Genomic DNA, 10890 nt, shown 5'->3' with positions numbered 1-10890 from the left:
GTGGTATTTGATTCTGTGTGACCCCAAGGACTGTAGCCTGCCAGCCTCCTCTGTCCATGGGGTTTTCTTCCAGGCAAGAATACTGGAGTGGGTTGCCATTCCTCCTCCAGGGAATCTTCCTGACCCAGGGATCAAACCCAAGGCTCCTGCATTGCAGGCAGATTCGTTAATGCTGAACCATCAGGGAAGCCCTTCCTAAGCACTAAATTCCACAAAAAGAGGCAGAGTATAAAGCTGTGCTCCTCTGAATCACTTTTCAGGTGGTCCTTCAACTCACACCTATAAACGCCTAGAAATCTCTCAGTTTTAAACAAATAATAGTAGCTGGAACAGAGGAGTTTACAGAAAGCTAAAATAGATCCCAAACAATCCAATTAAATTTTCCTCGATATAATGCTTCAGACATTAATTGAGCCCTGATTTCTTCTCTGAGTGCTGAGAGACAATGCAAAGATGACAAAGAGGGCAGGGGGGACGGGGGTGGACATACACTGCAATAACCATAATTCAAGGTCAAATATGACGGGTTAGAGTTGTACTGAGTTGTGCTTAGTCGCTTAGTCGTGTCCGACTCTTTGCAACCCCTCTGTCCATGGGGATTCTTCAGGCAAGAATACTGGAGCAGGTTTCCATGCTCTCCTCCAGGGCATTTCCCAACCCAGGGATCAAACCCAGGCCTCCCGAATTGCAGGCAGATTCTTTACCATCTGAGCTGCCAGGGACCCAAGAATACTGGAGTGGGTTGCCTATTCCTTCTCTAGCAGATCTTCCCAATTCAGGAATTGAACCGGGATCTCCTGCATTGCAGGCAGATTCTTTACCAGCTACCAGGAAAGCCCAGGTTAGAGCTGAGGGAAAGGCTAAAGCTCAGAGAGCACAGAGGAGAAAGCAGTCTGTCTGAGCTGGGTGCCTCTAGGAAAGCTTTGTGGAAGTAGTGACCTTTGAGCTTGGTCTTCAAAGATGCCCAGGAAGTCTATAATCTGGGATGTGAGCCCAAAGAACATGAGAAGGGAGAATAGCATTAAAGCGGACAAAACAATGTGGGCAAAGGTGGGGAAAAAACCTGCCCAGGAGACTGCAAAAGGTTTGAGCTCAGTTTTAATTTATGATGAAGAAAGGTCTTTTCTCTTAGAAGGTGACCTCTCTGGGTCTGGATACCAAGAATGAACTGTCTCTGCTTGACTAGCGTTGGAAAGTACGAGTAAAGTAAAAGAAGCTTGTTAGTATATCCTGTTTCACTCCAAGTACAGGTTGCATTCAGAATATCAACAGATTTGAAGAAGATTTTTCAAAACCACCTATTTGTCTGCTTTCAAGGGGAAGATTCACCTTTAGCCCACTGTTCTCTAAGCCCCCTAGCGGTCCCCAGCCTTTTTGGCACTGGAGACCAGTTTCATGGAAGACAATTTTTCCACGGACTGGGAGTTGGGGGGATGGTTTCAGGATGATTCAAGAACATTACATTTATTGTGGACTTTGTTTCTATTATTATTACATCAGCTTCACCTCAGATCATCAGACATTAGATCCCAGAGGCTGGGGACCCCTGCTCTAAGGGTGATGCCCTCTGTGGTACCTGGCTTTATGTATGACTCTGAGCCTACCGCCCATTCTAGCTTGCGTTCTAGCTGCTGCAAGACTGGCCTTATGGGCCTGGCAGGAGGCCCAGGAAACCCAGGCTCCGACTCAGAAATTGGCAGATGCCCTTGGAGAGGCCCAGTGACTTTAATGTTTATTCACCTGCCCAGAGTCAGACTCTCAATTGCTCCTGGCCACAGACAACTTTATTTCTGGTAAACTCAGCCATTAGTTTCCAATGGTGTATTGAAATATTTTATCCAGCATGTTTGATTGAGGAAGGAGTCCAGGATACCCAATCGGCCATATAGGTTGCATCATTCAAAGTCTCAAGTATGCAGTTTTCTGAAGAAGGGCATGTGGATTCTGTATTCCCTGAAGTCCTACATGCCTCTAATGACCCACTGCTGCTGCTGCTGCTGCTGCTGCTGCTAAGTCGTTTCAGTCGTGTCCGACTCTGTGCGACCCCAAAGACGGCAGCCCACCAGGCTCCCGGGACCTGGGATTCTCCAGGCAAGAACACTGGAGTGAGTGGCCATTTCCTTCTCCAATGCATGAAAGTGAAAAGTGAAAGTGAAGTCGCTCAGTCATGTCTGACTCTTAGCAACCCCATGGACTGCAGCCTACCAGGCTCCTCCATCCACGGGATTTTCCAGACAAGAGTACTGGAGTGGGGTGCCATTGCCTTCTCTGCTAATTACCCACTGCTGTCCTTTAAACCTGGAGGATACCGGCTGGGCTTCAGAATCTTAGGTTTTAGTTCTTTTTCCTCAGAGATTTGTGGACATTGTTTTACAGTTGTCTAGCAGGCAGGAGAGGAAAAGTCTGAGATCAGCCTAATTTATTTCCCTTGGCACTTAATTGTCTTCATTCTACCTGGAAACTTGTCAGATTCTTTCTTCCTGTTTGAAGTTCAGTAACTTCACCAAGACCTAGTCCAGTGTTGATTGTTCTATGTCAAACTTTCCTTGGAATACTGCTGCGGTCTGAATGTTTGTGTCCCCTCAGAATCCATATCCGAACCTTACGGCCCAGTGTGATAGTGGCAGGAGGTGGGGCCTTTGGGAGGTGATTAGGTCGTGAGAGGGGAGTCTTCATGAATGGGATTAGTGCCCTTATAAAAGAGGCTCCTGTGAGCTGGTTTGCCCTCTTCCACCATCTGAGGATATAAGAAAAGGGCCCTTATGCAACCTTGCTGATACCCTAATTTCAGACTTTCAGCCTCCAGAACTGTAGGAAATAACTTTCTGTCAACTATGTGTGTGCTCAGTTGCTCAGTTGTGTCGGACTCTTTGCAACACCATGAACTGCAGCCCGCCAGGCTGCTCTCTCCATGCAATTCTCCAGGCAAGAATACTGGAGTGGGTTGCCATTTCCTCCTCCAGGGGATCTTCCCGACCCAGGGATAGAATCCACATCTCCTGCACCGGCAGGCGGATTCTTTACCACCAAGCCAGCAGGCAAGCCTGTCTCTGTTGTCTCTAGGCCACCCCAGTCTATGGTATTTTTGTTACAGTAGCTTGAACAGACTAAGGTAAATACAAAAACTTCTTTTGATCTTAAATTTCTTATTTTTTAAATTTCAGGGACATCTTTTATTGCTTTGAACATCTTTCCTGTTACATTTTGTCCATTATCTTAGGGACTACAATGATGGGTATGTTGGGTCCTTTGTTTCTTCCATAACTATTATCTTTTCCATAACTTTTAAAATCTTTGTTCTTTCCAATTCCATGCTGTGATTTTTCTCAAGCTCTTTCCTCTGATCCCAATTCTCCTTAAGTTGGGTTTATTATTGCTCCAGATATGGCTTGGCTCTGACTCTCTCCACTGTCCTCTGGATTTCAGGAGCTGGAGGCCTGAACATTGCATTCCAGTCAGGTTCTGCAGATGGGAAGCCCTGATGGAGATTAACGGTGAACAGAAGGGAGAAGTCATTTTCTCCACTTCTTGCTGTAGGAATTGCAGGACGCTGTGCACAGCAGTTGCTTTGGGATCCCCAGCCATGGCAGAGTGGCTTCTACTTAGATGCAGTGATGCTGCTCCCACTGGTCAACAGTGAGTGTGGCCCACGGGCTCCCACTCTGGGTGACACTTCTATCTTCTCTTTGTTTTCTCAGCCATTTCAATACCTTTGTAACAGATTCCATGCATTATTTCCCTCCCTGCTTTCACTCTGTATCTAGACTGATTTCAGTTTTCCTAATTGAACACTGACGGCTACAATTACCATCATCATCCCTTTGCTTCTTACAGGGCTTTCACTTCTGAATCAATTTTCTTGTTCTCTTCCATGTCTTTTCTTAGCTCTGCCAGATCACTTTCCATCTTCTGTGACTTCTTTTTTTCTTGAAATCTTTATATCTCTTTTTTGAGTTTTTTTTTTCTTATTTGAGAGGTAACTATGGGTCTCCATCCTTGATGTACTCTTTGTGTAAGTTCTCTTGCAATGAATGCTCTGTAACTGCCTTATTTTTCTGGCCCCCTCCCCTCTTTTTGTTTCACAGTTTCTAGTCATAGGTCCCTAGAGCACTGCTGCTGCTGCTACTGCTAAGTCGCTTCAGTCATGTCCGACTCTGTGCGACCCCATAGACGGCAGCCCACCAGGCTTCTCCATCCCTGGGATCCTCCAGGCAAGAACACTGGAGTGGGTCGCCATTTCCTTCTCCAATGCATGAAAATGAAAAGTGAAAGTGAAGTCGCTCAGTCGTGTCTGACTCTTAGCGACCCCAAACTTAGACATGCATCAAAAACACCTGGAAGGCTTGTCAAAATACGGATTCAAGGGTCACACCATCAGAGTTTCTGATTCCATAGATCTGGAGTTGGGCTAGGGAATTTGCATTTCTAACAAGTTTCAGAAAAGGAGGAGGTTGCTGTTTCAGGGACCACACTTTGAGAAGTCCTGCTGTAATAAATGTTATTGGTGTTCTGCCGAGATTTCTTTTCCAAATATATATATCTATATGCCAGCTACTGTGATATTGGCAGCTAATGGCTCAGGTGTTGCTTCTCCTGAGAACTGCCCTAAGTGACAGAAGCTTCTTTACTCAGCAATGCCTGAGAGGTTATGTTCCCCTGCGGGTGGCCCATGGCCATTGACTGAAGGATTTGAGAGCACAAAGGCCTGGTCCCTTGCCTCAAGGGTGGGAAGCATACCTCTCTGGTGTCATTCACGCTCTAGAGCTCCTTGTGGGCTCAGGCTGAGGCCAGACTTCAACCAAAACCGTCTTTGGTTAACTTTCTCCCATGATCTATCCCACTTCCTGAGAGTGCTCTCTCAGGAAATCGAATTCCTCTCTAAAGCTCTATTTCTAGAGACCCAGACCTAAAGCAATCCGCTTCTGGGACTTTTCAGATTACTCTTCTTTAATAGGGCTAGTTGTTGGTTGAAACATACAGAAGGAGGAGTAGTAGGCTAGGGCAACCTGAAACTTTGATTTACATTAGTTGTCTTGAATGCTCTCATTAAGTTGGTTGTTTCCTTTGCAACGGGACTCCTAGAAATCCCCTTCAGTCACACTGCTATGGCTGCCTTCTCACCACCTGAACTTAATTGTGCAACCCCCTTCAGATGTTGAAGCCATAAGTCCCAATGTGACTGTATTTGGAGATAGAACCTATAAGGAACTTCTTGTTCGATCACCAAGTCTTGTCAGACTCTTTGTGACCCCATGGACTGCAGTACGCCAGGCTTCCTTGTCCTTCACTATCTCCCTGAGTTTGCTCAAACTCATGTCATACATAGGCAGTCTGTGATCTTACCCTTTATCGCCCCCTTCTCCTCCTGCCCTCAATCTTCCTAGCATGAGGGTCTTCACGTCAGGTAGCCAAAGTTTGGGGCTTCAGCATCAGTCCTTCATGAATGTTCAGGATTGATTTCCTTTAGGATTGACTAGTTTGATCTCCTTGCTATCCAATGGACTCTCAAGTCTTCTCCAGCACCACGATTCCAAAGCATCAGTTCTTTGGTGCTCAGCCTTCTTTATGGTCCAGCTCTCACATCCATTTTTGACTACCTGAAAAATCACAGCTTTGACTATTTGGACCTTTGTGAGCAAAGTGATGTCTCTGCTCTTTAGTATGCTGTCTAGCTTCGTCATAGCTTTCCTTCCAAGGAGCAAGCCTCTTTTAATTTCACGGCTGCAGTCACTGTCTGCAGTGACTTTGGAGCCCAAGAAAGTAAAATCTGCCACTTTCCCCACTTTTTCACCATCTATTGACCATGAAGTGATGGGACCTGATGCCATGATCTTAGTTTTTTGAAAGTTGAGTTTTAAGCCAGCTTTTTCACTCTCCTCTTTCACCTTCATCAAGAGGCTCTTTAGTTCCTCTTTGCTTCCTGCCATTACAGTGGCTGTTGCTGCTGTTCAGTTATTCAGTCGTGTCCAGCTCTTTGCAACCCCATGGACTGCAGTCAGGCCTCCGTGTCCTTCACCATCTCCCAGAGATTGCTCAAATTCATGTCCATTGAGTCGGTGATTCCATCCAACCATCTTGTCCTCTGTCATCCCCTTCTCCTCCTGCCTTCTAACTTTCCCAGCCTCAGAGTCTTTTCCAATGAGTTGGCTGGTATCATCTGCATATAGGAGGTTGTTGATGTTCCTTCCTTACTACCATTAAGACACTTTCTTAAACTGCAAACATTCTTTATTCACAGCAGCAAAGCAGACATGCTTTATCCCCTTGTGCTAACACACCACAACGCAACTCAACAGCTTTTCAGGTGGTGCTTATATAGGTCATGATGCACATGCACAGTGTTATAAATGGCCTCAGCCGTTACATAACTATGTAAAGTCATTATTTCCAAAACGTGGGGCGAGAGGACATGGGGTGAGACAGCCTGACCAGCACCATCTTGGCTAATTGCCCCTTCCCTACATTCCACTCCTTCAGGGCCTCTTGCCTTACAATCTAAACGCAGATCACCTTTGGAGATATTCCCATGGTGAGTAACACTGACCGGTGGAACTACATCCTGTAACAGCAGTAAAGGCTACAACAAACAGTTACATACCCCCATTCTGCAACAGCAGTAGATGCTACAACAACAGTTACATTCCCCAGTACATAGAAAAAACCAACGCCAGGTACTGGACAGGTGACTTGAACACAAAGGGGCCAGGCACTCATCACCCAGGGTACAACCTGGAACTCATGTTGCAATCCTTGCCCCCATGGGGCTAGAAAAGCCATCCAATGCATGCGAAGTGCCTTTATCTTCCATGGCCGAGTCAAGTCCACCATCCGTCCTTGTGAAATCCCAGTTGGAGCTGGCAGCAGGATATTACCTTTGGTTCTGTATCCAGGCTTTATCAAAATGTCTGTTGTTACTTGCAGCTGTTTAGGTGCAGTGACGAGAAGCAGGACAGCCTCCACAGGGGCAACTCCATCCCTGAGGGGTTTCTCATTAAAGACCCGCAAGACCTCCCACAGGCGTTGGGCCTACCCCTTCAAAGAGATTTTTGCAGCGTTCACAGCCCGCCCACATGATTCCAAATGCTTTATAAGCTCTGCTGCATACTGTTCTAAATCTGCAAGAGAATCAGAGGTTAGTAGCACATCAAATGACACAGACTTCACTGTATACCTCCATACAGGGAGCCATCCAGTTTCCAAAAGTAAGGTCACAGCCTTTACAGTTCTGAAGGAACACCCTTGGGTGCCATGTAATCTTCTAACTGAACTGCTTGTATCTCTTGCTGTGGGCGCTTCCCAAACTTGGCAAACTGCTGTTCCAGTCTCAGTTGCCTCCCATAGCTCTAGGAGCAGAGCATTGGGCTGTTTATCAATTTTATTTCTGTCAACTCCCGCTGCCAACAAATCAGCCCACATTTTTTCATCCACATAACCCGGATGGGGCCTTTACCAGCCAGCCCCCCAATCAGGGTCTTCACACTTCTAATCCCCTTTGCCTGCCACCGTCCCTCTACTTCTCCCAAACTTGCCACCATTGAGGTAGCAGTTAAGGAACCAAAAGAGATGGATGAGACAGTGCTCAAAATGGCGTCTCGCACACCACCTGTAAAACACTTGTCATCTGGAGGCTCCTCCACCTGCCAGGCCAGTGTAGGAGCTGAGAGGGCAGATGTCCGGCTGACTCCAAGCACTGGGATAGTTTCCCCATCATCATCCACCACGTGAAGCCCAGGTCCTTGTATTTCCTGCACTTCACTTGCTGTCTGAGTGTCATTTCTGGCTGTCTGCAGACTTTGTGGACTACTCGGGGCTCTGCAGGGGTGGGTTCAGCAGGCCCTGATCCAGCTCTAAACTCTCCACTCTCCACTGTGGTTTCACTTTCCCTCTTTCCTTTCTTCATTTTCTCCACCGGGGTTGGTCCTTGCTCCTAGCTGGTCTTCCTGGACTTTGTCCTGGCTGCAGAGTCAGTGCCGCTCCTCTTCTCTTTGGCCTCCTTGATGTCTGAGGCCTCCCGGGGCTTCTGTGCCTTGTTGGCCCCATCCTTCTGCTGCACCATCAGATCAGATCAGTCGCTCAGTCGTGTCCGACTCTTTGCAACCCTGTGAATCGCAGCACGCCAGGCCTCCCTGTCCATCACCATCTCCCAGAGTTCACTCAGACTCACCTGCATCGAGTCAGTGATGCCATCCAGCCATCTCATCCTCTGTCGTCCCCTTCTCCTCTTGCCCCCAATCCCTCCCAGCATCAGAGTCTTTTCCAATGAATCAACTCTTCACATGAGGTGGCCAAAGTACTGGAGTTTCAGCTTTATCATCATTCCTTCCAAAGAAATCCCAGGGTGATCTCCTTCATAATGGACTGGTTGGATCTCCTTGCAGTCAAGGGACTCTCAAGAGTCTTCTCCCACATCACAGTTCAAAAGCATCAATTCTTCGGTGCTCAGCCTTCTTCACAGCCTACCTGCTGCACAATAGGCCTTGCTAAAAAGCGGGAACCCACAATCTCATAACGTTTCTCAGTCTCATAACTTCATCATTACTATCCCTTATCACTTCACTGTCAGAAACACTGGGTTCTTCAAGGCCACGCCCTTCTTGCTTTATGTCAATATACATTGCTCTAGCTCTTCCAAGCGTCTCTGCACATCATGGACCTGCATGGCATCATGTAGGGCACGATTCATATTCACCTTCAGGGCAGTCAGGAATACCCACACTATGGTGCCAGCAGCAGTCCATGCTGCCTTGTCCAGCAAATGGGAATTCACTGCTTGTAATGCTTTTTTAGTGCTATCCAGTGGCCTGTCCACCACCTCCCAGTCTTCCACCGGGGCCCATGCCAAGAGGACCCCGGCCCCCGGGTACCAAGTGCTATGTGGTGGCCACTGGCTTCCTCCTTCCATTGGAGCCTCGGGCTCCCCTACATGCTGGGAACCCTGCCGACTCTGCCAATTGTCTCACTGATCACTGAACCCAGGCTAGGCAAGGCGCGAGCTAGGACGCAGATAAGAAGAACCTGGAAGAAGATGCGAGGAGCTGTAGGAACTGCAGACATGCTTCATTTGCAGCAAGGCAGACATGCTTTATTCTCTTGTGGCTAATGCACTGCAACACAACTCAACAGCTTTTCAGGTGGTGCTTATATGCACATGTGCAGCTGTTACGTAACCATGTAAAGTCATTATTTACAAAAGGTGGGGAGAGAGCAAGAGGACATGGGGTGAGAGAGCCTGAATTGGCCATCTTGGCCAATTGCCCCTTTCCTACAGTAGGGTTCAGCAGTGAAAAACAGAAAAGATAAAGCCACATATTGGTCTATCTACTGCTTGAGACTTAAGAGAGTGGTTTTCTCAAGTGAAAATGAGTTTTTGAAGCCTAGGAAAATAAAGGTTAAAGGATGCGGTTTTCAAATATCATGAAGTGGTATTACAAGCACTATACTTTCCCTGCATTCACAGGAGAGAAACAGAGAAAAAAGACTTAAAGATCATTTAGTAGGCCTGTGCCAAAGAGATCATTCAGATAACTTCTAGAAATCCCTTCCAGTGATCTGTAAGCCTTAATGCAGTGTTCCTTAAATGAAGACTTATTGACATTCCAGTTTAGGAAGTTTGGGAAAAAGAAGATCCTCAGTGTTTCATTTTATTGAACATGAACACAATTGCTCTAGGTTACCTCCCTTTTCAAAAACCTTAAATGGCTCCAGGATTATCAGGAAAATATCTGAAAGCATTAAAGGCTCTCTGTGATCTGGCTGTAATGTACCATTTCAGGCTTCTTTGCCCCAGTCAGATATATACATTCATCTCTCTGTATATACACCTTCATGTCTCTGATGGCACCAACGTCACTATTGAAGTACTTTTTCTACCTTCCTCCATTTATCTAAAAGTAACCTTTCCAAGAGTAAATCTGTGCAACAAATCTTGGTAAGCAAATTATCAGAAAATATCTAAAGCCTTAAAACTTTTCTTTAAAAAAAAGATTTATTCATTTATTATTTTTGCTGTAGTGGATTTTTGTTGCTACGCATGAGCTTTCTCTAGTTATGACAGGCAGGGGCTACTCTTCATTGCAGTGGGTGGTCTTCTCGTTGCAGTGGCTTCTCTTGTTATGGAGCACAGGCTCTAGGCGAAAGGGGCTTCAGTAGTTGTGGGGAGTGGGCTTAGTTGCTCTTCAGCATGTGGGATCTTCCTGGACCAGGCATTGAACTGGTATCCCTTGCATTGCAAGGTGGATTGTTCACCACTGAACCACCAGTGCACGCATGCATTCTTAGTTCAGTTCATGTCCGACTCTTTGCAACATTACGGACTGTAACCCGCAGGCCCTTCTGTCCATGGGATTCTCCAGGCAAGAATACTGGAGTGGGTTACCACTCCCTTCTCCAGGGGATCTTCCCAACCCAGGGATCAAACCCAGGTCTCCTGCATTGCAGGTGGATACTTTACCACTGAGCCACCAGGGAAGCCCCTTAGAACTATTCTTGACTTTGACTAGTTCCCTTCTGGGAATCTCTTCTAAAAAAAGATCATCTGAGGGTTAGGCAAAGATTTTTGCACAAAGATATCATCTGTGGCATTATTTATTTTTGTTTATTATGAAGAATTCCAAGCATACATTAGAGAGACTAGTACAACGAAGCCCTGTGTATCCATAACCCAGATCCACCAACTTACTGCTCATTTGCTTCAACTAAACTTTTCTCCTATAAAAAAAAATGCTCAATTATTTTAAAGCAAAGCCCAGATACCATGTAATAAACCTACATACTTGTATCTGAATCTACTAAATGTATCTCTGAAAAATATGGGCCTTCTCTTACATAATCTTAAAGCCAGGATCACACTTAATCCATGCAAAAGCAAATGAATACTACCCAATCCATAAG

General features: G+C 46.2%; 1 protein-coding gene across 2 annotated transcripts in view; it reads right to left on the bottom strand.

Annotated features, from left to right (window-relative positions):
• IFT25 (intraflagellar transport 25) overlaps positions 1-10890 on the bottom strand; it is a 75132-nt gene that overhangs the window by 28024 nt on the left and 36218 nt on the right. Inside the window, exon 7 of one of the 2 annotated variants that reach the window (XM_061411894.1) lies at positions 3143-7115. The exons of the other annotated variant lie outside the window; for it this stretch is intronic. Within the exon in view, the coding sequence (XP_061267878.1) occupies positions 7110-7115 (6 nt within the window). The 3' untranslated portion in view covers positions 3143-7109. Of the gene's footprint in view, positions 1-3142; positions 7116-10890 lie in introns of those variants that run through there. 2 annotated transcript variants of the gene reach the window in all.

This window comes from Bos javanicus, chromosome 3 (genome assembly GCF_032452875.1).
Source record: "Bos javanicus breed banteng chromosome 3, ARS-OSU_banteng_1.0, whole genome shotgun sequence".
NCBI classification, from domain to species: Eukaryota; Metazoa; Chordata; class Mammalia; order Artiodactyla; family Bovidae; genus Bos; species Bos javanicus.
This window is presented reverse-complemented; position numbering and strand designations above follow the sequence as displayed.